At 38.8% G+C, this 27,658-nt stretch overlaps 1 protein-coding gene across 2 annotated transcripts; it reads right to left on the bottom strand.

Annotated features, from left to right (window-relative positions):
- Positions 1 to 1,077: 1,077 nt before the first annotated feature.
- PTGR2 (prostaglandin reductase 2) lies at positions 1,078 to 16,124 on the bottom strand. Of its 2 annotated transcripts, XM_035539632.2 has the most exons (10): positions 16,019 to 16,124; positions 12,200 to 12,268; positions 10,789 to 10,907; positions 9,242 to 9,433; positions 8,115 to 8,285; positions 6,953 to 7,162; positions 5,998 to 6,119; positions 5,065 to 5,152; positions 4,318 to 4,357; positions 1,078 to 3,093 (listed from the first exon to the last, which is right to left on the bottom strand). In XM_035539632.2, exons 2-10 carry the CDS (start codon positions 12,234 to 12,236, stop codon positions 3,029 to 3,031), a joined length of 1,044 nt encoding a protein of 347 aa, XP_035395525.1. In that variant the 5' UTR covers positions 12,237 to 12,268; positions 16,019 to 16,124; the 3' UTR covers positions 1,078 to 3,028. The 2 variants fall into 2 exon arrangements, with proteins under 2 accessions (XP_035395525.1, XP_035395526.1); XM_035539633.2 differs by lacking the exon at positions 9,242 to 9,433 and having other exon boundaries at positions 16,019 to 16,107.
- Positions 16,125 to 27,658: the final 11,534 nt, after the last annotated feature.

The following is a 27,658-nucleotide window of genomic DNA, read 5'->3' as shown; positions in this document are numbered from 1 at the left end:
AGATTACCTAATCTACAGGAATGCTGCAGCAATCAAGCTGCCTTTATTTCTGTAAGAATCAATATCTCAGCATGATCTCACTTTAGATCACCACTCACATCATCATACTTTATTAGGCTTGCAACACATGTGGATTACTAAGCAATTGCTGTAAAAATAATAGTGCTGGGAATTTCATATTTTCTCATATTTTCAGTTGTGAAAAGTAAACTCCTAGAGGAGTGTCATTCCTGGAAGGTGTGTCAACTCATATAGTGCCAGATATGAGCACACTTTGGAGTAGCTCTTTAGCAAACTGGTCAAAAGTACAAAATTTGTACTTTGGACAAGCAAATACAACTCTGGAAACACAAATATGTCAGACTTACACCTTCACCCATAGCATATGAAAGGAAAACATTTTAACACCTTTTCAGTAGTGGTTATTATGATAGCTTTCTTATTCATACAACACATGTTCACCACAGCTCATAGTTGAAGTCTCTTCTGAAATACACGGGTATGTAAAGTAATTGGAATACTTTGGATACTACCCTATGATATACTTCATTTCAAGCAGGCTTGAACTAAAACAGAAGGGTTCTCAGTTTTAAGACTAAAAGATATTTCTCTCAAAACAGGCTGTTGAAGCTGAAATAAAATTGATAGATTGGAGGAAGCCAAATATAGGGAAATGCAAGTTAGAGGATGTTGAAATTTGTGTATAGAAAGCACTTAATCTTCAGAAGTGGAAGGAAATAGAAAAACATTGTGGTAGCACCACACGCCTAAAAAGCCATATGCATTCATGTACCAATAGGCACACCAAAACCAAACAACAACTGAAACAACTGATCAGTGGAGGACTTTGTTACTAATTAAAATTGATACCGTTTCAGCTCAGCAGCAATGGCAATGCTGCTACTCTCACTTGTAAAAATACTCTTGCATTGATACAGTTTTTAGGAGCAGTAGCAATGGATCCACAGGTAGGACCAGCTTCACAGTTGGGGTGTGGGCTGTTTACTGTTGGTCACCTGTGTGGCGAAGTGGGTTGTTTTCTTTTACATTTAGATATTTGCTTCAGGCATGAACTAGGATTTAGGAGTAGGAAGTTTATTCAGTCAGAATAAGTGTGTTAAAGTGCATGAAGGCCAAGCTGCTGCCTGGCAGACGTTTTACTGCAGAATAGGGTGTGCATTGCATAACAGCCTACAGGGTGATGCTGTTTCAATCTAAGGTATGTACATGTGAGAAGGAAGAAAAGGTGACAATAAAACAAGATGACGTGGCATACCAACATACACGTTAGAGCAGCTGGTTCTGTTTGAAAAGGCTGTATTCCCATTAGCTCTCTTCCAGTTAAATCCAGCTGATGTGACAGGAATCCAAGCCTGGAGAGAGTGCTCAGAATCATTGTATTTTCTCCTGTCTCTCGTTTAATATATGCACAAATTATAAGGTTTTATAAGTTTGCATTGCCCACATTTCAAGAGTGACTACCATCTATAAATAGTCAAAAAGCAGGAATTCATTGAATTTCATTCACCTGTTGCTGTCTGTCTTCATTTGCCAACAATGATTATACTGATTTTATTCCACAAAAAAAATTGGTTTCTGTCCCAGTGTGACACTGTTGTTAATGCTGCTTGAGTTAGTTACGTTGACGCTGGGTTCAGACTCTAGCTGAAAGTGAACCACTCACTAGTAACGTAGTTGAAAAACATGTGCTTGAATGTTTTAGACCATCTAACGCTGTATTGCAGATGTCTGTCTCTTCTTCAGAGTTTATAGCATCAGTCACTACAGAATGCTTTCTTCCTTCAGGGTCAGCTTCGACACTGGGAAATGTGTTTTTCATGTTGCTTGCAGTTATATTAGGCACTGTTGATATCTGTTGTCTTACTTTCCACAGTATGCAAAAGGATTTCTAATGCCAAACTTCTTGGATAACATTTCTCTCCTATTTCTTGGATTCCATTTAGTTTGAACCTAGGCAGTGACTCAAGCAGATCTAGAGGATCCATCCTCTAGACAACTCAGCTGACCCTGCTGTTTGGAGGCACTTCTCATAAAGGCAAACATTAAAAACAAAACCTGTAAGTCAAAATGTGTCATGATCCTATTCACTAAATAAATGGGTCAATGTTTCTAAATGTACATATTCTCATGTCCTTGAGATAATTATCTGTTCCCTTTTCTGCTCCTTCATCTTGAAGACATACTTAGTTGAATCACTCTCATCTGGCTTGAGGTTAAGTTAATCAAACTTGGAAATGGTGACTCATTTTTTCAAGTTTCCCCATTGAGATGGTAAAAGAGCATTGTTACACCGAAATAAGCTAGCCCTAGAGCTGAACCTGCCTCCAATGAAAGTCTCAGGTGGTGTGCAGATGGAATTGTAAATGAACTAGGTTTCAAGTACTCTGAAAATAGGGTATATAATGATACAATACAGAGAAATGGGAAAGGTAATCAGTGGATATTTGTTCCAGAGGGCAAAATGGAAGTACCTTTGACATTATAGAGCTTGAATTCTAGAAACTGAATGTTTTATTGCAATTACCTGAAAAAAGAGAACACTTAAATTCTAAGATGATTAGCCAGATTAACTGGACTGTCAGACTAAGTTTATACTAGTAAATTAAAAATTCCTAGAGAAGTTCCTGGGCACTGAGACAAACTAGCATAGGAATGGCACATATCTACACTAGTAAATTCTTCTAATGTCCAAAACCAAGTGGCTGCATTCAAAATGTTTACTGGAAATAGTCCTGAGATGATCTAAATTCAAAACTATGCCCAGGAATTATTTGCAATTGTCAAATCATGTCAAATATATTACTAGCTTCTAGTATAAATGATTGCATTCCTGTTTCCTGCTCTATTCAGTTTATTACCATGGGTTCTGCCTTAGCATCCCAGAATCTCTGCTTTCAGTACGTACAGAACAACTTAATATTTCTTTTAATAAAGTAGAAATTACTATAAGTAAAACTACCTCACTACTAGAGATAAAATCAAATTCTTTTTCCCAAAGCAATGACTTTTACTTAGAAACTAAGACGATCTGTTTTCCAATATTGCCTCCATTCATCATGGACTGGAAAGCAGCTTCAAGAGAAATAATGAAATAAGTTAGTGTCAAGCAAAATGTGCCAAGTAACTTTTTTTTTACAGAATAGTAGAAACAAACATACTAAATGGTTCCCCAAACAGGAGCAACGACATACTTATCCTTAACGATCTGCCAAATTAAGGAAAAACAAAAAACATGGCAGTGTCTGTAATAAACTGCAAAAGGCAGCTTTGTGTAATAATTAAAAATATGTATTTTTAAGTACCTTTTTGGCCCTATACAATTTAATGATTACATTTGTTGCTTCTGTGATAAGCATACAAACACCAAAGAGAAAGACAAGGCATGAATGGAGAGCCCACAAATGCTGTTAGTTTCACAAATTTTTGTGAAGGGAAAAGGCTTATAAATACACTGTGTAGTGCAATGAATTTGACAAATTGATGCAAAATAATAAATCTTTGAGTAAATAAAGCATGAAATATGACTGCTACATTTAAACAGATTCCTTCAAAATACATATGTGTACCACTAAGTAGCAACAACTAGAAATAAGTGTAAATCTGTACGTTTTGGCTAATGCCTATTCCAGTCTTATTGGACTAAAGACTAAATGGGCTACATCATACTCTTTCCTGTTACTTGAAAGAGGTGCAATCTTACAGCACAGCTTGAGTCACCTAGCTCTTTAGCTTGGTCTCAGTGGAGTCACAAGACTCCCTTGTTTTTTATATTTGTTACAGATTTTAGGAAGAGAGTATAGGCTTCAAAGAAATTAATTTTGACCTTTTTTTTGGACATGTCTGATGTTCTTTCCCTTTCCTTGTGCATACCTTTCAATATTATTTTTTGTTAGCAGATCAAGCATGAAGTACTGTTAGAGACTGTTTTTCTAAAGCATAAATTTGAAGTTTCCAAAATACCCTTTTCTTACATACAAGTTCCAAGAAATAGGCAGCCCATTAAATCTGTAAGATCAGGATGACTGGGAGCTGCTAAGGTTTACGCTTTAACCCTTTTTTCCTCCCTCCCCAAATAATAGAACTGGGGGAAAAAAGTCTCAAAATTTATATCCAATAATTTTTTTTAACATACAATAACTTTCTCACAGAACATTTTAATACCTTTTGAAAAATAATACATTTTTTATTATAATACTAAAATCATGTTTTAGATTTTTAAAAGTCTGAATTGGCAAATGGCCTCTACTGCCACTGCACTTAGCCTTATTTTTAGAAAATGGTGTAAAAAAAACTTACCACCAATATTTGCTAAGCCTTTTATCACAGTCTCTCTGACCTGTCAATACAGAAAAGTCCTCTTAGCTTTCTTCAAACAAGATTAGCATTACTTAAGAACATTCAATGATACTGACACAGAAATCACCAAATCTAATAGATTCTCTTGCTACAATGAATAGTGTTCTACTTGGGCCAGGTTCTTTGAGCAAGAGAGAGGCAAATACTTTCTGATGAACCTGTAGGCAGTTTAGTCCTTCCATCAGAACTGGAACGTTTGTGCACCTGTCAAAATTTCACATCTCAGGATTTTCCCAGGGAAATTTATTGGTCTCCTGAAGAACCAAAAACTAATTTAGAAAGACCTCCCAAGGAAGAGAAGGATAGCAAGAACCTACCTGTCACAAAATAATTAATAGTGATTGCAAAGCTTGAAACAAAATTTCAGATGAGATCCCTGAAAGCATTCAGGACGCTAAATAAAGAAGTATTTTTGAAGGTCTGATCCCTTAAGTCAAAAAGCACTTGCACCCTATGCTGGAAGAAAGAATGCAGACAGCAGCAGCATGTTGGTCATACTACACTCACACCATCCTCAGTAGGCATCCACTATAACAGTGCTACCTAATAAGCTTTCAGGTACACTTAAACATTCTTAAGAAAATCTCTCTTCATTCCTGAGGCATGGTAAGAGATGGACTTCCTGTAGGCAGACCGCTATCTGAGGAGATAATATCAAAGGCCACAGATTAAATGTGAAATTCCTACCTTCAGTTTACCCTCTTGGATCCACTGACAGAGCTGTAGCACGCTAGCTTCTTGTTTGTCCATGTAGTTCAACACCAAGAAACGTTCTCTGGGAAAGAAAGGAATGAACCTTGAGTTAAGAGATTGGTAAGCATATTTTGAAACCTGAAACTACATGGCAAGTATAAATTAACTTTCTGGCTATCCCTATTTTTGCATATCCTGCTGTCACGTCTGCCCATAGCAACCAAGAGAAACAGAAATGAACATCAAAAATGATAATTATAGCAATGTATTGACCAAAATCTCCACTGCCTTCCACTAAATCTTGTGAAAACTGTACTACAATGCACTGAACGGAAAATCTCATAAGACTTTGATCCTCATGTCTGCCTTAGCTCCACCTGAACCCTCATGAGAGATCCAGTGATCCCAAGAGTCATAATAAAAATTCAATGTTTTACCTGTATATAAAGTTCCCATTATCTAATGAAAACCCAAATAATAAAAATGTGATTTCAATACAGTCACTGCATCAGCTGCATCCTTCCTTTGAAAAAAATTTTTTTGATTTTCTCTCTGGACCACTACACTTGGAGAGATGGCACATGGCAAAACATCTGAGAACAGAACCATGGCAACACCTTCCCTCATCCTGAAGAATCTCTCAGAGACTCCAAGCCTAAATTAAGCAATCACAAACAAAACACAACATCAGACATCTATGTTAAAATGTAGTAATATCCTTTCCCAATTTTATGCTGATACAGGCAAATGAAAAGAAAGAATTTAATGACGCTGTGATTTTAGCTTCCTTTTTTAGTATGGTACCATTCTGTTCCGATTACATGTGCCTAGTGTGGACCTGCAAAATATCTTCCAAACATCAGACTCACAAAGTCATGTGAGCAATCCACCTGGAACCTGGTCGCAAGTTCTGAAGGAGAACTGTACCTTGTGATGTTCCTTTCTTTCTGTATTTTTTCTATGTCAGGAGGCAGTGGGGGAGGATAAGGCACATCTTTGTTATACTGAGAAATCTGTCCGCACAGGATGATATGGCTGTTCTGATTCATCTGTTTGGGACAGCACAAAGTGAGATAAATTACATTCCTTGGTCTCAAAAAACACATTTTCTAGAGATGCACTAAAATATATTGCAAAATGTTCACACAAATGTCCTTATCGAGAGTCACTTTTCCTAGAAAAGAGTGGGAGAATTGCATGCAGTCCCATTCAATGTGTGACAACATTTAACTAGATAAATGCAGGCTAATAGTGGAAAACTAAATGCTATACAGCATATGTAGCATTTAATAAGGTATTTAATGTGAGGAATACAAGAATCTGTTATCTTAATATGTGCCTTTTTTTTTCAGAAGGGAACAGTGGGACAAAGGAAGTTGAATACAGCTATTGGATACGGACTGCGATTTAAAGATCCCAAAGATGGGGTTGCCACCAAGGCCTCCCTGCCATGAGACAGAAACTGTAGTTTCGAGTTAACAAGGAAGAGGGCTGGTCAAGAGCCTATATGGAGGCCCAGCAGAGCTGCTCTTTTGTGAAGCCAGAAAACCAAAGCTAACAAAACACAAGACTACTGCACTGACAGAGAAGGTTTTGAAAAGAAGGTAAGAACATTACCAACTCTGCTGGTCTGGAAGAAGCAAGAAATCAGAAGCAGAAAATACGTTTCTGTTACTGTACTGCCAGGCTAACCCAAATGACAGGCACTGATGTCAAATATTTGATTTCTTCTCAGGATGAGGATCAGCACCAGGGTTAGATCAATGAAGTGAAAAGCCGGTTCTGCTGTATTGTATGCCAGTCTCCAGTGTGAATTAATTCAAAGCTGGGCACGTGGACCTTGGAGAATAATGAGAATAAACCTGACAGCTGGTATAATCACCTGACTTATAACTGTATCACTGATGTCTCCACCAACATTGTCAAAGTAAACATCCACACCACCTGGGCAGAGTTTGCGTAGCTGCTCTGCCACGTTCTCTTTCTTGTAATTGATAGCAGCATTGAACCCCATTTCTGAGACCAAAATGGAGCACTTTTCATCTGTGCCAGCAATACCCACTACTCTAGAGCAGCCCTCCAGACGGCCAATCTGCAGTTTAAAAAAAAAAAAGAACAGTAAAGAGAAGTTAGATGGTTCATCTGCCCACACATAAAGGTGCCACTGAGGGGACATGAAGTGATGTTACACTTATCCCCCATCCCATTAAAACCCAGGTGGCAAATTTTAGTGTACACTCCCATCTCATGTGACAATAGAAGCAAAAGAGCCTCTTTACATTCCCTCCTCACACATGGAGAAGGGGCAGATTCCAACAGAAATATGCTGTCTTTCCAAAGTCACTGACTGCAGGAGCTTTAGACTGTAGAACTACCAATGCCTGAAAGTACAGGAGAGCCAAACACAGTATAAAATCACCATCTGTAAAGTACAGTATCAGAGCTAAAAAAGGCTGAAAAGATCGAACAATAACCAAGTTAAATACATTCTTTATAGATTTGTTCACAAATAGTTGCTCCATAGTTCCTCTTTATTAGTAACTCTTAAGCTGGCTTGATACCTGTTGTGTTTGTATGTACATATAGATATATAAATGTTGATACATGCACAGAAACATACCCACAACATGTTCTGCAAAGCTGAGGAGAATAGAAAGGTCATAAATCTCAAAATACAAAGAATGTCAAGGAAAACAACATGAAGAAGGTTTACTACATTTCCTAAGGTAGAAAAAATGAAAGTTACCGGTCAACTCAAAGACCATTCAAATGGCAGACTATAAACATGTAGTGAACACATGCATTTATAACATCTACTATATTTCACCTTGGACCATTTTCTGCTATCTCACCTTCAGGAAACTTAAGTTTCACACCTCAAATCTCTCAGTGAGAGTGTGAGCCAGATCTGCAAACCTGGCCCTTTCGATGGAGTTATACTTAATCATATTTATAATGATTTTATCTGTATGTTTACTAACCAGCATGTTTCAGGACACAAACTTAGTGACCACATATCATTTCTATGTCTTCAGACAACCTACCTGGCCTGCCAAAGAACCACAGGCACCAGCTGCTCCACTCACCACCATCGTCTGATTTGCACCTACAGTCACGTGTCCTTTCTCTCTTATACCTAGCAAGGCCGTCAGTCCTGTAATTCCGGCTGCACCAAGAAAGTAGGAAAGACATCCATTCACAAGCTGTGGAACAAGCTACAAAACAAAAACACATGGTAGAGTTGGATTTCTTTTTAAGGTGAAGTTTTGCTGTTACTTGGTTGTCTAATGATACAAGACTAACTCAGGATATTTACAAAGCAAGGTTCAAGGGGCCAGGATAAGCTAGCTATAAACTGTCTCTACCTTAATAACAAGTTTACACAAAATGAAACAAAGTTTATATTTACATAGTTTTAGAAAAAAGTTTTAAAGCAAAGGCACTCGCAAGAACTTAAATTATGGAAGTGTCAAAAAATGATTGGGAGATAAGAAGTTTTCGGCAATGGTAAACTATCCCTATGTTAATATATAGGATGAAATAGCACCACTAGCAAATATTAGGGTTGCAGATCAGCGGCACAGCGGGTCTTAAAGTACAAAAGTACAATTTCTAATAAACTTCTTCAACTAAAATTTTCTGTGTTATGTGAGGATGAACACAATGTACCTAATCCACCGTTACCTCCCCATGTTCAATTTAACGTTGAATATCCTTTCTTCTGCGGGTGTAAAATCCCAAGTACAAGCTTTCTCTAACACATTAGTGAAATAAATTAAATTAAACATATCTAAAGCCTTTCATGTCTTCTGACTACACTCCCATGGACCTGGAGTAGGTCTACCTACAATCAGGGTAACTAGCAAAATTAATTAACAGAAGCAGTTTCAAGGAAATGTATTAAAATACAACAGTTGAAATAATACTGTCATGCCTGATGACCAGCAAATGAATTCACATTTTTCTTTGTCAACGATTGAGAAAATTGATGCAGATTTGGCCACCTGTGAGCACGTCTACCCTCTCAGAACTGGTTTCTTCAATAACACCAACTTATTTTTGACTAAGAAACAGTATAATTAACTACTAAAAAAAATAAATACATAAAAATGAGTTTTAGGAAAAGAAAATGGCGACAATCTGGATTTGGGGGGGGTTACATTTACGTTACCTTTTGTAGCAAGCTTCCATCCAGAATGGCCACTGTCTGCCAGGGCCAATTGAAGGAAGTTACAAAGTCTCCCTTCGCAAAGTTATTATGCTTGCTCTCCTCCACAACCCCAATGCCCCCACCATCAGCAACTTCAGACAGCTGCCAGGGCAGGAGGTAATCTGAGCCTGTACCTTCATTCATTCGGCAGCGCTGAAAGACAAGGCTTTAATGAGAAGCTCTGGTGCAACACATGGTTTGATTATATGAAGTTCAGATGAGGCTGGGGATGAGATATGTTTAAACCATCAAACACAATGGGCTACTCAAAAATCTCTCAATAAGCCCCAAATACTCATAATCTTCTCTTTCCCCTCTTGTTCACTCAGTACAAAGGACAGATCATTTTAATCTCCTTCAGCAGTGTTACCAAAGCCAAATGCATTCTACAGACACTGCCTCAAAGTCAGTCTCGTAACCAAAGACAACTGGCTTGGACCCAATGAGAATCTCCTAAATGCCATTCCTTAACTGGATGAATCATTGAAATGTAGGATTGGGAAAAAGAAAACAAAAAATAAAATAAAATAAACTCAGGAACCATTAAGTCCGAATCTATGCACTGGTGAACAGAAAATATATTTAGAGTATCCGTCACAGAGGACCGTTTAATGAAACATCTTGAAATTTGAAATCTTTTCTTTCTATCTCCCCATGTAGCCAAAGTTAGTACCTCAGTATTTTTAATTTTTCTCTTAATTTCCAAACTAAATCTACTTACCTGAAATTAAGACTGTTTCTTTTCTACTATCCCCATCAATGTAGGGAACAAATGATCACCATTTTCTGTACAGCAAACTTTTACATACTAACAGACAGGGGTCTGTCTAGTTCTCCTCCTACCCTGCCTTCACTTCCATTTCAATCTACAGGTCTCCCAAACACAGGATTTCCAGAGTTTTGCAGAATTAGGTGTAAGTGCTGATTATGGATCCATTTAACAGTCTTCTCTGTTTCCATTGCTTACAAAGTACTGCTACATTTTTGCCCTGCCATCACCCACTTAAGGAGAAAATCTGACTTCTGTAAGCAAAACTGACAATATCTACGTAACATTGAACTTGAATCATTTACATGCTTTGCCTATAATTTTTTCCATGACATATTCTTCCTCCCTCCTGCTTCATCATGACATATCCTTCTTCTCCAAACTCATTCCTTTCAATTGAAATACACTTTTTTCCATGAGGGGAAAAAAAAAAAAAAAGTAAATGTGTATCAAAAAAGGCACAGTTGAGATAAAGCTGACACAAACAATTCTGTAACAATATATCAGGGCTCAGAGTCTCTTTCTGGTCCCATAAAGTCATATTCCTATATATATCACAAGCACATTAACTCCAAATTCCTTCCCAATATAACTCCAATGGAATGAACAGAATTACTTAGTTGTACCAGAGGTACATTTGTCCTACAATTGTTAACTTCAGTATTAAACATCACAACAGGAACAGAGTTTAAGGTAATTTCTAAAGAAATTCTGGCTTAGCAGTAAGCTCATCACCTACCATGTACGGATCCACAGAGAGATACAGGGTTCTAACACGTACTTGGCCCTCTTGCACTGTGTCCGGTATTGTACTTTGTTCCAGTCGGAAGTTTTCGGCCACTGGCACTCCATTCTTACCTAGAAGTATTTTCAAATGAAACAAATATATACTGAATGTAGAGCTTGCCTTAATAACTAGGGAAGGCCTTTTTTTTTAAGGCAGTTCTTTTTAAAATATGTTACCTTATATGCTGAGGCAGGTATAAAACTACCAACAAATTTTCGGTTTTGTACCACAGGCTCAGATTTACACAGGTGCACTCCCACCACCCACACTGAAGGCCCACCCCCAAAACAGACTAATCCTCCGGCTTTTCCAAAATGCCTAGTTAACCCCTCCTGACTAATGAGGACTAATTTATACAGAAAGGAACTCGAGAGGCTAATGAAGTATTATCTAACCTGTTACAAATCATCCAGTGTGTTTAGCACACAGAGGCGTACACTAACCACTCTTCTAATTGTTCTTGCCATGTCTGTTCTGATGTGCAAGCAACCTTTTGATTTAGATTTTGTGCATTTTACTTATGAATATATATGGACATCTTCAAGTCTAGCCTACTCCATCTGAAACGGAGCTTTTTGCATTTGTTGCACCGACCAGCAGTTTCCATGTCGTTTGTTGCACATCATTTTTATGAACAATTAAGTCAAATCAAAAAAACAAACAAAAAACCCCACATAGCTGGAACCATTGGCACTATAAGGAGTGAGCCAGACACACATCTATGTTTTAAAAAGGAAAGCTACTGCTATCAAATTTCATTTGCATTAGAAAAGATGTGTTTTCAGGATACACAATAGTTCTTACCTCCCAAGACTATTTTTGCATTTAGCAACATACAACCCCTCCAAAAAAAAAATACACACATGTGGTTCTTCTGCAACTGACAATTTATAAACTCACTATTCAAAAAATTGTGTTGACATATACAAGTGTGAAAGCAAGGAAGCAGACATTCTCAAACTGTGGATTTCAAAACCAAACATTTTGAAGCATGGGAGGACAAAAAATTCAGTATTTTTAAAAGAAAACAAAAAATAATAGCTATAAAATACTCTTGTTATCTCTACAAAAAGAACAAATGTCAGAACTAAAAAGCAATGCCTGAAAAACTTTCTTCGCTTTGACTCTCACACTTAGGGCTTTCTCATATATTATGTATGCATTATCTCTTTTTTCTCACCCAAGAGTTTAGAAGCCTCTATACACAAACTAAATTGACACACTTCACAGTAAACTTTGTTTATTGCTGCATACAATATTAAGATATGCAAATCTTGTTAGCTTCTGTTTCTACTCTCACCATTTTGGAGTATTAGGCAACCATGACAAACACATCGCTCCCTGATTGCAGAGGAATACATACCAGGGCGTGAATTCAGCACTACTCTTTCTATAATCATCCCTGCTTTTGCAGCAATTTCACACTGGGTTCCTACAAAGGAAAACATTGTTGAAGGCCTGAAACATAAAATTCCTTGAGAAAGAATATAGGGCAAAGTACTTAGCAATTTGGAAATGGGGGGACAGGGTTTAGGTAACGCAAATGTTTCGACACTGCTTACAAATCCCGTGGGAAACATAACATGCCCCCTACTCCTAGGCAGCAAACAGGGAGAGCTCAGCAGCTGCTCAGCCAGGAGCGTCCCACCAGGCACCGCTTGGCTCATCCACTGCTCTGCTGGCGTTGGTTGCAACTGCAACCTCATTACCAGCCACCGAGCGTGGCTGGTAAAAAGAACAAACCGCCAAATCAATGTAAATGCAATAGCTCATCTGAAATGCACTTTCACTACACGTGAAATCCTGCAGAGACACTTCCAGAGTGCCAGAATTTCACCTGGTCTTTCACCTGGTCTTTCTGATGTCTGCCACAGCTCATGCTTTTCAGATAGCTCAGCCAAAAGGCACAGTGGGTTACAAAATGTTTTTGGCTCTATTGTAGTTGGATTTATCTGACGTGGACTGATACCCTGTCAAAGCAATTGCCAAGCACAAGCCACATACTGGCTTCACTGTGAATTTGAAAAGAGGGGACAAAATATGGGCCTCAATGACTTCAGCATTCATGCCCAAAAGTCATATAAAACAACTGCAGATGAAAAGTTAACTTGTGAACTGCATACCCACACAGTTAATACAATCTCTGTAATGTATATACTCAGCTAAAATCCTAAGAGGAAGGATGGCCTAGGACAAACTCTGGCAAATTGTGCATTCAGCGCCGTCTTCCATGTTCAGATTTCCTGTGTGGTCTGGATTATGTTGCTTTGAAATCATTTCACAAAATATTTTTCAGAACAAAATTCTAAATTCCTCTTCAAAACACTGAAGTGGGCAGGTCTGTTCTCAGAATGGCCTCATCTGGCTTTATAACGCATGAAAAAAAATAAATTGCATATCTTAACTTTATATTCCATGTCATTCCTGAGTAAACTTGAATGTAAATGGTTGAATTTTGCGTTGTTGAGTACCTGAATCCTCTTAGACTAGCTTGGCTGATAACATTTGCATAACAAAATTACATTCAAGAGGTCCAGCTATTGTCCTCAGAGCAATTGTCTTAGTATCTCAGAATCTGCGCTAATTCAATGAGCATTTTATAAACTGCCAGATGTATCTAGTGCAATTTAAAACCCACCAGTAAATGATTTATGCACATACAGAACTTGGGTAAGTTTATGGCCACTAATGACATTGCTCTGTGCAGAAACAATGAGTGAAGAATGCAGTGAATATAAACCAACAGTGATGTGACAGTTCACATGAAGTCTGGGCAAATCATTCCTCTAAACACTATTCATATTCACTGCAAATCTATCCATGGTATTAAGGGTTTGATCCACTGGTTATAAACTATGCAGAACAGGCAGAATTGCTGTACAGCTCCTGCCTTACAGAAAGGTCCACTCTCAAAACTGCATGGCTGACTATTTTTGTTGTCCTGAAACTAAATACCTTTATTATGCAAAGACAAAAACCCAATCTGAACAAGAGATCATGAAAAGCATTTTTATTATGCCTAACACATACATGAAATATCTGCTTTCTACTATTCTACAGAGAGAGAAAAAACAAACAAACAAAAAAAAAGCCCAATATAACTATTAACAAATTAAAACAAAGGAAAAGCAATACAGACTGGCACAGGAAGATGAGGGTGGAAAAATACACAATGTAAGTTTAGAGTACTTCTTCGAATGACAGAAGTTCTGAGGGAACAGCAATGCTATTGATTTCCTGGGCCATTTTCACACCTTTTGGTTGAGAAGCCTGTGTACTAATTCAATCTGAACATCTTCCAGATACTGTGAGTGGGTGGACAGAAAGAAACAGAGGCTGGCAACTGAACTGCCACTCGTTCTGTGACAGCTGACACAGTAAAACAGAACACTGGAGATGGACATTTACTTAAAAATGTGATTGCACTTATCCTACAGTGGAAGTCAATAACCATCTTACACATGCAAATGTTGACACCAATAGCATAACCAATAGCATAACATAATACAAAACAATCAAACTTTCTTCACATCTTAAACAATTGGGAAGTGAATGAAGAAAATAAGTAAAGGCACTATCCTTTAGCACCATTGACCTAGGAAAGATTTTGGAGAAAGAGCACAGATTTTTTAAGTGAAATAAAGTAGATTTGGATCATATACATAATCCTTTTTGATATATGTGTAATGCAAATATTAAGGACACTTCTAGTTTATTATTTCTTTTAAATTGTAAAAGACCTACAAGAAATCATGTACTACCATTCTAGCTTTTCCAAAGAAAAAAATAGACTGAGCTATTTTTATTCTTTAAACCAAATGGAGTAAAAATTAATTGTGAGCTTTAACATTATCTTTCTATGTCAAGATCACCTGACCCACCTTTTGAGTAGAGGAGCATTAGGCAGCACAGCAGTACCTCCAGCGCACTATCAAACACATTTTAGCCCAATTCTATTCTTACCCCGTTCTCCCCTTGTCTTTCTTCTCCCATTTTGCAAACAGACACATGGCAACTCCTTTTAAAAAGGATAAATAGATTCCTTAGCATTAAAATGCTCTAGTTTGTTTGTCCTTGGCTTGGTTCTGAGAACTACCTGTTTCCAAGATTGCCCACGAAACACTGTTTTCAGTTGCATATACTTTTGCCAAAATAATTCAGCTGCTTTCAAGCTGTCAAAGCCCATGCCAGGTGCATTCTGGTAAAAAAAAGGAAGAGCTGGTAAAAAAAAAAAAAAAAAAAAAGGCAGAAATTTCAAGGAAGAATGATTTGGAATGAGGAACATGCAGGAAGGAAGGACTAGCACTACAAATCAGTGAGAACAAAAAGAACGGCAATTAAAGGCTAGCAAAGCAGAGAAGAAATATAATGGAGAGATAGGACTGGAGAAAATGGGAATGATGAATAAGGATATGGAACCACGAAAATTGATGGAAAAGAGGGGCAAGAACCTTAGGACTGGGAAAAAAAGAAAGAAGAAAAAAAAAAGTAACTATGACTGGTAAAAGGAGGAGAATGGAAACAGAAAAGTGAATGAAAAGAATTAGGCACCAAAGTCTTTTGTTCACCACTCCCCTTAAAAGCTCTACATTAGAACAACCTTAATTAAATTGTAAAGTTTTCAAAAAGTAGAAGCCAGACTCAATATGGACTGCCATGAAGGGACCCAGTAAGGGCTGAGCTCAGGCTGCAGTCTTTCCCTCAAGAAAGAAATTGGTGGAAAAAAAAAGTAGTAGGATCTTGATCCAGCCTCCTTTTTATTTGACATTCCCAGAAACACCCAATACTGTTGAGCTTTGTGTGAAACTTGACTGATATACACAACTCCAATCAAAACTCTGATCAAAAACTCCAGTAGGCATACAGACTCCTGTCTACACACAGATGGACTGCATAAACTTTGCTTTTTTTTGTTCAATAATTAACTTGTGTTGGAGTAGCTGAAAATGGTTTAACAGAGGACCCTGGGCCACGGCCTGGTCGGCGGGCTCCATAAGGCTCGCTTCACACTCCTTTTCTGGGGACTGATTGATCCCGAAGCCTCTTTGGACCTGCGGAGAGGCGCTCACGCCTGAGGGGACGACCCAGTGCCAGAGGCGCCGTCCCTGCCGCCATTTCAGGCGCCCCTCAGGCCCGCCCCCGCCCTTCGCCCCCCGCGCGCGCGCCCAGCGCTCGCGCTCACCTTGAGCCGCGCCCGCAGCGCTCCGGCGCCTCCGCGGCAGGGCCAACGGGCGGCGGCGCGCGCGCGGCCCCACCTCCCCGCACACGCGCACGGCGCGTGCCCGCCGGGGAGCGCTCTTTCGAGCGGCGGAGGCGTGGCCTCGGTCCCCGCTGCTGTGGCCGCGGGAAGATGGCGGGCGGCGACCCGGCCACCTCGACCCGTTTGATGGAGGGTCTGACCGCCTTCAGCCTGGGGGTGTGAGGTGATGCTGGCTCATCTCCTGAGGTGCAGGGAAAAGGCACTTGCTGCTTGTAAGGGATTTTTTTTTTTTAAAAGAAAAAAAGGTATTTTAAGGTTAACACTGAGAGTCACTTGCTCGTTGTGTGTGTCAGTGGATGCGATTTTGTTCACTGGTGCAATAGAAGGCTGTTTTATAGCCTCATAGCCACTCCTAAAATTCCAGTGAAGTCACTGCTGTATACAACATAATTCTCTGTGTACTATGTATATACTTCTGCTATGTGTGAATAAGATGAATCACAGAATCATTAAGGTTGGAAAAGACCTTCAAGATCATCTGGTCCAACCATCCCCCCTACCACCACTGTCACCCACTAAACCCTGTCGCTCAGCACTATGTCCAATGTTTCCTTAAACACCCCCAGGGATGGTGACGCCACCACCTCCTTGGGCAACCCATTCCAGTGCCTGACCACTCTTTCTGAGAAGAAATGTCTCATAATTTCTAACCTGATGAAGGGGCAGGTTTAACGTGATGAAGAGGCGTTGTTATTTAAAGACCAGGTTGTAGTAAGAGGACAAACAAGTGAGGAGCTGAGGCTTTCCTGAGACAAGGCCGTGGGCCTGCCACTGTGTGGCTGTGCTTTTCCACAGGCTTACAGCCATATGCTGTGGTGGCTTGCCGTGGGGAGGAAGCAAACAGGCCAATGAAGTGGCCACCGAGTCTCTGGAAATTACAGTGAAGTGTAAATGGACCACTTAAAAGTCTGGAGAACTTCCAGACTAATGATCCCAATGACTTTGTACTCCGCCTGTCACGTAAAGACAAAACCCTTCAGCTGTAGCTTTACCCATGGCATTTAATAAGCCTTAAACAAATGATTTATGTTTGTGCCATCATAACATACAAAACACTGTTTCATATTAGTTTAAATAACATATTTGGTACTGGGATGGTCTAGAAAAAAAGAGGTACTTTAATGAGAAGACTTACACCTCTGTATTTTTTCCCCAGCTTTAATCAGTTGATCTAATGAAAGATCAACATTTTATTTGCACTGACACTGAAAGTAAGTTTTCAGGGCTGAAGTTGTTTCCACAGTTTCAAATGGGCATATCTTGTATGTAGATGGCCGGTATTGAAACAGATGAATACTGACTTGCCTCATCCTTATATAAGAGAAGAGCATTAGCTTCTGAAATAATTATTTCTGTAATGTTACGTGCCATGAATGAACAAACAGGAAAAGAGTGCATTAACGGAGAAGTCCCTGACAATTTAGAAGTAGTGTATCTCAATGACTAGTAATAATTGAAAGAAAACTAAGGAAAAGCTATGCATAATTTTATTTCCGTGTATTATATAATGACAATACTATTTTCATGTCTTTTGTATTTATATAAGATATCTGAGGAGCAGTCAAAATCTCTATAGGAGCCCACTTTGTCTTGCCTAGCATGTGGTGGCTTTGTATCCTCTGCAAACAAGGTTATTGTGAAAGGAGGATGCAGCAGTCCCCTGCAATTTAGTTTTCACCCTTATAATCCTCTTTCCCTCACTATTGTTTCTCTCATTGACTACTGCTTACGTAGAAGTGAAGCTATTGTGAAATAAGCTTGGGTATGAATTTACAGTGCAGTAGCCCCTGTGCACTGGCTTGCCTTGTGGATACATGTTCTACGCTAGGAATGCCTTTTTGTGGTTTAGCCTAATCCACCTCAGACTAAGCTAAACCACACAAAGGCACCTTCAGTGTCAAATAAAACTGTCGGTGCGGGCAGGCTGTTGTGGAATAGCTATTAGGTAGCAGATATTAGGGGTTGTCACCACGTATAAACATGGGTAAATCAACCGGGGTGTCTTTGTTCTGCGTTTGATCAGAGACAGGGCAGAGGTGCAAGCAGGGCTGTGATTGTGCTGGAAGATGGTTGTGGCCATCTATGTTAAAACAGAACTCAAAAATCAAGCTGTAAAGGCCTTTTTCTTTAAGACTAATTGACTGTTTAGCTGATTGTAAATAATCTTTTTGTCCATTTACCTGCCCTTAATGTGGAAACAATAAACCTTGTATATTCTACATAAACTGTGACACTTAATTGCTTTTAAAGTACAAAGTAGTTCTGTTAATTTCCCAATATTTACTGGGCTCATGGATCATACTGATAAGATTATGTAAAAATAATTCACCTTTTACACATTTCCTTGTTCATAGATAACTTAGTCTTGGCAGATGTGTGCCCTTTGTTTGTGTTAATTAATAACGCTAAAATAAATGGTCTTTTTAAATCCACATAGATGAATAATACAGATGTTGCTTACGTAATTGAAGTGCAGCTGTGTTTTGGCCATAAAAATCCTCTGGGATATGCACATGCTCTGAACGACACAGGCTTCCTTAGCTTGTGTGTTTAGGCAGTCTGTGGGGTCCTTGGTTTCTTCTCACCACCTTTAATATGATAGAATAACTATTAGAATAACTTCACATTCTCTGACTTTTTTTAGAGGAGAGTTCCTTAGTTGTTGGCACTATTACTGTTTTTTTGTGTGTGTGTGTGTGTGTGTTTGTTGTTTGTTTTTCTTCTAATAACCTTTAGTGGTTTAATTATAATTACTTTGACAAAAATTATTACAGCTTCACTGACACTTGCAGTGGTGCTAAGGCTAGGCTTGCCAGCTGTGCACATGGTGAGTCAAGACTGTGATGAGATGTTTAGAAGTATGAGTTGAGTGTAACAATAGCAGACTCCAAAACACGCAGGCATCTCTACCTGTTAGAGCATCTAACAGTTCAACACAGTAGACAGGCCTGGAAAGACCTCTCAGGAGGGAGAGCAAGGGCTGCTCAAGAAACATATTTCATGGATTCTGTGGACAGGAGTGATTGATTAGATTACTCAAACCTGACAAAATTTAAATCTTTCTTTTTGGTATAAAACGTCAAGATGTCATCTGCTGTGGGGAAGCATTTTTCTAAGGGTAGAGAAAGTTAGAGAGAAATTACAGAATATTTTTCAAAGAAATTGATGAAATGCTGCTGAAAATATCTTGAAGGAAGAAGTGCCTTCTCGATTTATCAAATAGCCTTTATGGAAGAGAACTTGGTGGGTGATATCTGTGTTCTAGGGTAATGAAAGTACTTCACTTTCCCTGCAAATTCTAAGACAGTATTTAAGGCTGCAGTAAGAAAGGATTATTCTAAAAATATCTGTGGTAGGCTTGATGTTTCTGGTTTTCTAATCTGTTTATTCATTAACCTTCAGTTAAGTTAGCTTCAGTATAAGCCTTCAGTTAAGTTTCTTGCCCCTCATCAGTGACCCAGCAGCAAAGACAATAAGAATGCTCCTTGATCATTTGGTGCAATGTCAGCTAACAGCCCGAAGTGCTGCTGAGTGTAATTGGAGCTAACCCACGTATTTTTGCATGAAATGTATTAGGAGATCTCAGATGATTCATTTTTCCAGCTAAGCTGTGGATGTAATAACTTGAGCAGAAGACAGTAACACCTTAGGCCATTTCAGCAATTTCCAGTGACTATTTGAGTCAGTGGAGGCAATCTAATATATGAACCGAGAAATTTTAGATCAAGACGGCTGCCGAGGTTGAACTGAGCTCTTTAGCTGACTTTATATCAGTGACATACCATGCTGAAGGGTGCAGTTTAAAGGTGATTTGCGAGCAGCTCAGCTCTTTGTTGACCAGAAATGTTGGAAAGGGTAGACAGCTGGAGGAAAACAAGTTATCATCCACCTCAAGTTATGCTATCCACTTCTGAAATGTTTCTGGTTTTGCAGTTTTGAAGTTTTTATTCTTGTAGGTCCCATTTTACAGTAGGAAACAACCCCTACAATGGGTCCCTGATAGACTGAGCATTAGCTCAAGGCAGAAATATTTGTGGGAAAGTTTTGCAGGTGGCCATTTGTCTGTCAAATGAGACTAGTGCCTTCTGATGCTAATTGCTAGCTAATCACTAAGGGGGCTTCATCTGTTCAGGGAAACATGCAGATAAGCAATTGCTGATGTTAACAGTACGTGCTATTTTTTTCTGATGTTTTATGTCTGGAAATGCCCCAACTCATCTTTCTTTTTGTTTCAGATATTTCAGCTGGATTCTGACAGGCCAAAGGGCATAGGTAGGATCTGGATTTGCTCTGTCACTTACGATTTTTGTGATTGTAAGGAAGATTTGCTATATAAACAGACTTTGCTAGTCTAAACTGCTGGGTTTGATTTATGTTCACACAGGAGACCATCTGTACAACATCTTGAAGAATCACGTTCATTTTAAGGTAAATAATTTGTTAGTAAAGTAAAATATATGTCAATAACACCTTTATATTTGACTTTTGTAAGGAAAACCCAGGGTTGCAAGGCTTTTACATAGAAGTCGTTGGGCCTGATCTCTAACTGTTTGGTATTTTGTAAAAATTTATGAAAACTGAGCACAATATGCTATTGTTTTTATCTAATAAGGTGATTACTTTGTGATTATCTCAAAGCTTTACTCATAGTTTTGCTTCCTTTTCTGTATGTGTCTTTTTTCAACCTTAAGAGAATAAGAAAGAAAATACTGAGGTGCTTGCTGCAGAGAGTACTTTTCTTGTTGTCTTTAATATGTTGATGTCTTTTTTTAAATTCAATCCAAGTGCCATGTGACGTTCTAATAACTTGCACGTTATTAAATATAGTGAAGTTATAGTTTGGTTTAGCTACTTAATGTTTATAAATGACCTGAGAGTATTGTAGACTAAAACTATCTTGTCATTATGCAGAATTGTATCAGGATTTCATCTTTAATTTTTACGGCGGAACAGTTTAGGAAATTAGGAATTTCTGTTTTAGAACCACACTGCCAGATAAACATAAGCCTCTGTGTAGAATGCTTCTTTTTCTATTGCTGTGTTTGCTGTTTCTATTTAATGATGTGTCAGTTATACAATAAATGGTTGTACTAATATTTCTTCAGAAATCTGCTACCAGTAAGGTACTAATAGAAGTATGTTTTTTGTGGGGGATATTTCCCACTCTAAGACTCAGTCATGTGTTTCTGTATGAGAACAAAAATATATATATATATATTTTAATTTATTTCAAAATTTAATATAAAGCATCACTACTCTTCTGTTGTGGACACCATTGGGAAGTTTAAAGGTTGAAAGATTTTTAAATGAGGAATAGAGATAACCTTTAAAGTATCTCTCCACTTAGACTAAAAAAAGTACTGAGAGGTTAGAAACAAAATTGTTAAATTTGACTAATTTTTAACCTTGTTTTTTTCTTGTTGCTTATGTGAATGGAAATTGGGAACATTTGGTGAACTGGATATTAAAACTTGTAACCTAGAAAGAACTGAGATCATCATAAATGAAGCTGCATTATGTAAATATCCAAGATATGAGACCATTCTGAAAACGGGGATAGGGAAGAAATGTGGTCACACAGGCTCAAATGATTTGTGCAGAACACAAAATGGTCTTTGCAGAATCTCAGTAATGCTAAGTTGTGTTTCTTCAGTTTAGAAGTGCTGGCAGCAAATGGTCAGGACAAGTGTTTCTGTCTAAAATGCAGACTGAATACATATGGCCATCACTTGTTGAAAATGCTATGAATTGCTGCACCAGAGCAGAAGGCAGCAGTGGGTAGGTACTAATGTGCTGCACAAGGAAATCCCAATATAAATAGAGTATTACATGAGAATTTCTGTTCTTCATACTTAAAAATCAGAATCGTTGTAAAACTGCCCTGTTTTCTTACTTATGCATCCTAATAGCAGAAGAGCTAATGCTAATAGCTAACAGAAGCACAGAGAGAAATGCGTCTAAAATTGCAATAAAGTAATAAAATGTTCATATGAGGGATGTTTTTGGGGATGTGTGAAATTCCACATAGTCTTGATTCTATGTAAGACTACTTGGTATGCTGATCCTTGATCAAATAGAATTGAAATGTCCCATCTTGTGCATTTCAACCTGTGTGTTTGGGGAAAAAACTATTTTGGTATGTAGAGCAAATATACTTGAAAAGCAACGAAGAAGCTAGACTATTATTCTCTATCATAACTGATTGTCATATAAATCAGGGCTGTATTAGATTAAAAGATAGTGGTTGGAATACAGAATGGTAGTGTTTTCCATTACCAATAAAATTCTAGCATTAATTAAGTTATTCTGAGATCATGTTGAAGAATGCTGTGTATTTTGGGGCTGGGAAAACCAACCAACCTGTTTTAGTTATTTTTAGGAAAGGTTTTTCCATACTGTGTGTGAAGGGCCACTGCCCTCCTGCAGGATTCCAGGGGGCTCAGTTCGTTCCTTTGGCCTTGAAAGAAGAGGGGGGCAGTGGTAGTCAATCCTCATACCCCAGACCCACATGTATGGCTTTTATTGGTGTGCGCTGCTGGGCTTGGAGGTGATGACAGGGTCTTATGACTTCCTCCGGAGTTGTAAACCTGGGCAGCAGCTATGGACAGGGTCACCCCGAAGAGGTCTTTCAGCACATTTTAGTAGTGTTATTTAGTTTTGTAAGTTTGCAAATGACTTCTCAGTTTAGTTTTGAAAGTAATTTTTACAGTTACCTTCAGAAGTAGTAAAGCCTAAACTATACCATAGGCAGAGATGGATGAAATTCCCTAAAAATGACCCAAGTAACTTTGCTTCATTGTTGAATTTTTGTTCTCAGGCTGTTGCCTTTGGACCTTCCAGGACTTTTAAAAATCCAAAGTACATTTAGGAATTTAGAGCTTTACATAATCAGAAAAATTCTTACTTGCAGACTCTCCTGCAAGAGCACTTAGATTTTTGAAGGAGGGTGGAGCACAGTACTCTAACGGTGCAGGACTGAAATTGCTGAGTCTTAACCTCAAAAATTGAGAAAACTATTCTTAATGCTGTTGAGGAGAAAAAAGAATAAAAATTAAGTCATTTTTTTAAAAAGGGGAACAGATGTTTGAACCACAACTGCTGAGTGCTAAGGACTCTGGAGAGAAGGCTTGCGCATGTGATGGGATTTGTTTTGAAATAGGATTCTTCAAAGTAATTGCATGTGTGTTTGTTTTTTTAACTGCATTACCTCCATCACTATAAATCTTTGCTTTTGTGATGTTGCCTCAAATACGTTGGTTCAGCACTGGATTAAATTATACTGTTCCATATAGCGTAGGGATTTCAGATGCATCTGTCCATTATTTTTTTCTTGGTAACTCATAAGAACAGAAGCTAGGCAGAAGGAGCTAGTCACTGCATTTCACGTTCAGAGGTTAGACCCCCTGCAAGTATTTTATATTCTTCTATTGCATCCCATGACTCATTTCTCAGTTAGCTGTGCTGTTTTCAGTCTCCTATAAACCAGTTTGTGGTAGAACAGCTTTCCAAGTTGCACCGCTGATTGTCAGGTCCATGTAGCCTCGTGTGGGGATGTATCTCAAAGCACAAAAACATGAAAAGGGGGCTGGCATGAGATTACTCAATATATAAGGCATAAAACCTCGTGCTGTCACTTTTAATTCACGTATCTTCAGCCAGTAACTGGACCTGCTAATCGGAGCATAGAGATGCTTCTCAGTTTGACGTAGTGTTTCTGTGGCTTTTGTAAGTTGTTACTTACAACTACAGTTGTAAGTGACCTGGTCCAGTGGGAGGTGTCCCTGCCCCTGGCAGTGGGGTTGGAGTTAGGTGATCTTTAAGGTCCCTTCCAATCCAAGCCATTCTAAGTCGAGGGAAGGAAGCTGACAAAAGGAGAATAGGACAGGTGTGAACAAGGAGGGAAAAACTTCAGAAAAAAACTTTTCTTGCACTAGTATCATGTTATGCAGTGCTATTTCTGAAAAACAAGTAGTAGTTTGTCAAAGAAGTCTGTGAAGACTTGTGAAGCCTCATGATAACCAAAAGCACGCTTTTGGAGTTCTGCACAAGGCTTGCTTCAGAGCTGCTGGATATTAGCAGAATACTTCTCATCCATTCAGCATATGGACATTACCTTTTGGAATGCACTTGGTTGTTATCACTCAATTATTAACAACTTGGGTATCAGCAAATCAGCTGCTGTATTCCACTGGCCTGGAAATGAGATTTTGCAAAGACTTTCACCTGTTTCCTCTAAGGAAAAGAAGAGTGATCAGTGAGCACAACTGGCCTGGAAGGAATCAGTGGTGTCAGTGACTGTATTCTACAAAGCTGTGCTTGCCCTCTATTATTACGGGTGGTAAAGTATTTCATTGGACATGTGACACTGGGATGACAACTGTTTGACTCTCAGCTCAGCAACTGCAGGATAACAATGGGGTCTGTCTTTCAGAGGCTGATTGACAACGGGTAACTGGCAGGTCTGAGTCAGCTAAGCAATACCTGCTTCAGATTATAACTGCATGCTGTGTTTTACTCAGCGTGGCTGGTTGGCAGCAGTCAAGGTGCTATCTGATTTCTAAGCAATGCATGAGGCTATCTAAATGACAGTGTCTAAGGGCATTTGGGGGGATCACTTGTACATCTGCTGAGGAAATGAGATCTTGTTTGGATACCTTTCTTTCATAGTTCTTTGTGCATATTTCTGTGGTTTAACATGCGAGACGGTACTAACAAGATAGTCATCTAGGTGACTGTACTGGGTAGTGGCTTTGCAAACACTGGAAAGTGTGTTAATTTTAAATAGAATGACGACTTGTCTTTTCTCATGGCTCCCACTGCTACTTTTTGGAAGATGAAATGGCATGACATAATTTTGTTTGGGTGTCAGAGAAATGAACACGGGAAGCTGAAGAAATAGTGGCTGAGTGTCCGCTAATGACATTCGTATCACAGCTGATGACTGTCTAAGACTGAAGTTCACGCATTATGCGAGAGTTGCAATTTTCACAAATGCTCTCCAAAAATATGTTCCTGTTTAACTCCATCTAATTTTGTATGTCATTGTTAATTTTTCTGTGTGCCTCTTGTGCAACAAAGTTCCACCCTGCAATTACAAAGTCATCTTTTTGTAGTGCATCGTGGCAATGTTAGGAGGTCTTCTTGTGGTTCTTTCTTGTCTTTCGTGTTGCTTTGAACCTGGGTGGGAAGAATATCTTCTACCGCTCAGCCACTCTGTGTTTTTCAAGAGCTAATCTTTCTCTAATCTAAAACCAGAGAAACCTACTGTCAGAGTACTACCATTACTTTTCGTGGTATTGGAGGCCTCTCTGACACATACGAAGAAAGAGCAAAGAAACTAACTTACAATACCTATAAGCAGAGGCTATGGTAAATCCAGCAGATACATAAAGCTAGAGCAAGTGTTTTTGCTTGGTATTTTGTTACCTTTTCCAATTTTTACCTTCACAGATCATGTGTATACCTGTGTCTGTTCTACCACAGGTCTCAGTTACATTAGCTTCTTGCAGTTGCCTTTGCTTTCTCGGTCCGCTGTGGCTTCAAGGAGCTAGAGAATGCCCTGCAAGAGTACAGGAGAGAAGGGAGGAGCATGCATTTGCAAGGGAGGAAAGGTACTACTAAGTTTCTGGGCAAGGAACGGTTTTGAGAGTACATACAAAATGCTTAGTAAATACAAAGTGCCTGAGATGCATTGATAAAAGATGTCATTGCTGCCTGCTGGAATTGCTGCTTCCCCTTTTTTTCAGGCTAGCAGTCTTGTGACAGCCATGAAAGCATGTGTTTGTTGACACTTTCACAGAACCACAGAACCATCTAGGTTGGAAGAGACCTCCAAGATCACCTAGTCCAACCTCTGCCCTAACACTAACAAGTCCTCCACTAAACCATATCACTAAGCTCTACATCTAAACGCCTTTTAAAGACCTCCAGGGATGGTGACTAAACCACTTCCCTGGGCAGCCCATTCCAATGCCTAACAACCCTTTCGGTAAAGAAGTTCTTCCTAATATCCAACCTAAACCTCCCCTGGTGCAACTTTTAGCCCATTCCCCCTCGTCCTGTCACCAGGCACGTGAGAGAATAGACCAATGTTAGTGTATTTCTGGTAGTTCAAATCATTAGTGACTAGTAAGAAGTAATATAGCCACATCCATAGTTAGGAAGCATTCCTGCCTTGGAATACCACATCCTAGGTAGGGCTAGTGCCTTGAAATTGCAGCTTTTGCTGTTTGTAGATATTGAAAAATAGCTCTAGTTGAGCTTTGGACATGAGTCTTTTTTAATTTCCCATTGACAAGGGAAAGAAAAAAATATGAGATTCTACTAAAAAATAAGAAGGGGGACGAGGGGAGAGAAAAGGAAGTAAAAGAGAGGAAAATCCATAATGAGTTTTGTACTGACCTATATACAGAGAGGAACTGAACTAACTTTCTGTATTATCAAACACGCTATCTACTATATAACAGATTTAAGAGCACAGTAGGGCACAAATTTGCATTGGAACACAGCTTGGAGAACTGCCAAAATACATCCAGTGTGCAGGCATGAAAAACAGTATGATGTAACTTGCTTGTGAATCCTAGAAGAATAAAAACTGCACAGCACTTCACCAACTACCTTGCAGTATAACTGTGATGATATTAAAACCTCTGCAGCCTTGTTTGTACCATTGTCAACTGCCAGCACGGGCAAGCATGGAACCTCAATAAAGAGGGATTAATGAGTGGAGAGACAGCTAAGATCATCAACCATAATCATGTGGTTTCACATTACCTTTAATATTTGGTATGTGTCTTGTCATATAACTCTTAGTTATACATGTTGGTGTCTCCCATTGTGATGGATTTATATCCCCTTCCCTTTATATAATTTATTTATGGGATGGAATAGGAATGGAGTCCCCATTGAACAGGGCACCATATGCTAAATATGGAGCCTGATGATAGGGAAAGCTTACTTTCTGATTTCCCCCTTGCTGCTGGATTTATACTGCATGTGTTTCAGTTTAATTGCAATGGCACTGAGTCATTGTCACTACAGTGACACTACAGGCTGTTTGGGCTGAAAGCTCCTGGAATAATTGTCAGTGTCAAATGATTTGAAAAGGGCTTTGAGGTTGGTACTTCTTGGCTACTGAAGTTCAGAAGTTCCCTGTTGATGTCCTCCATAAGAGATGACTTAAGGATGTGCTGCTGTATTTGTACATATATTTACCCACATATTCATAAACAAATGTTTATGAATTGTACCTTAAAAGTATACATAACAGAAATACTGAACATGGCTCCAAATCCTGCAGATACTTTTATACCATGTGACGTTAATTGTGAGTTGCTTCTTGATGTCTGTAGGGCAAATAATCTACTTACTTCTGTGGGCACAGAATTGTTATATTTTTGTAAAGATATTAGCAAATTATCATCTCTAGTTTCTTCATTATTTGATAGAGATTCTTTGTATGCAAAGGATAGATTGAATAGACTTCTTCAGGAATGGATACTATTTTTAATGATGCTTGACAACAGAAATGCTTTTTTACAAAATGCATTTAAATTTCAAAAT

Source organism: Cygnus atratus, chromosome 5, assembly GCF_013377495.2.
Source record: "Cygnus atratus isolate AKBS03 ecotype Queensland, Australia chromosome 5, CAtr_DNAZoo_HiC_assembly, whole genome shotgun sequence".
Classification (NCBI taxonomy): domain Eukaryota; kingdom Metazoa; phylum Chordata; class Aves; order Anseriformes; family Anatidae; genus Cygnus; species Cygnus atratus.
The sequence above is the reverse complement of the archived record's forward strand: the minus strand, read 5'-3'. Positions and strand labels throughout refer to the sequence as shown.

What these genes read in the sequence shown, in the direction of transcription:
- PTGR2 (XM_035539632.2), bottom strand. Translation starts at nt 12,236, where the DNA reads ATGATTATAGAAAGAGTAGTGCTGAATTCACGCCCTG. An exon ending in GTGATACAGTTATAAGTCAG is followed by an intron (nt 6,120 to 6,952) that starts GTGATTATACCA and finishes TGTCCCAAACAG; the next exon opens with ATGAATCAGAACAGCCATAT. An exon ending in TCCAAGAGGGTAAACTGAAG is followed by an intron (nt 4,358 to 5,064) that starts GTAGGAATTTCA and finishes CTGTATTGACAG; the next exon opens with GTCAGAGAGACTGTGATAAA.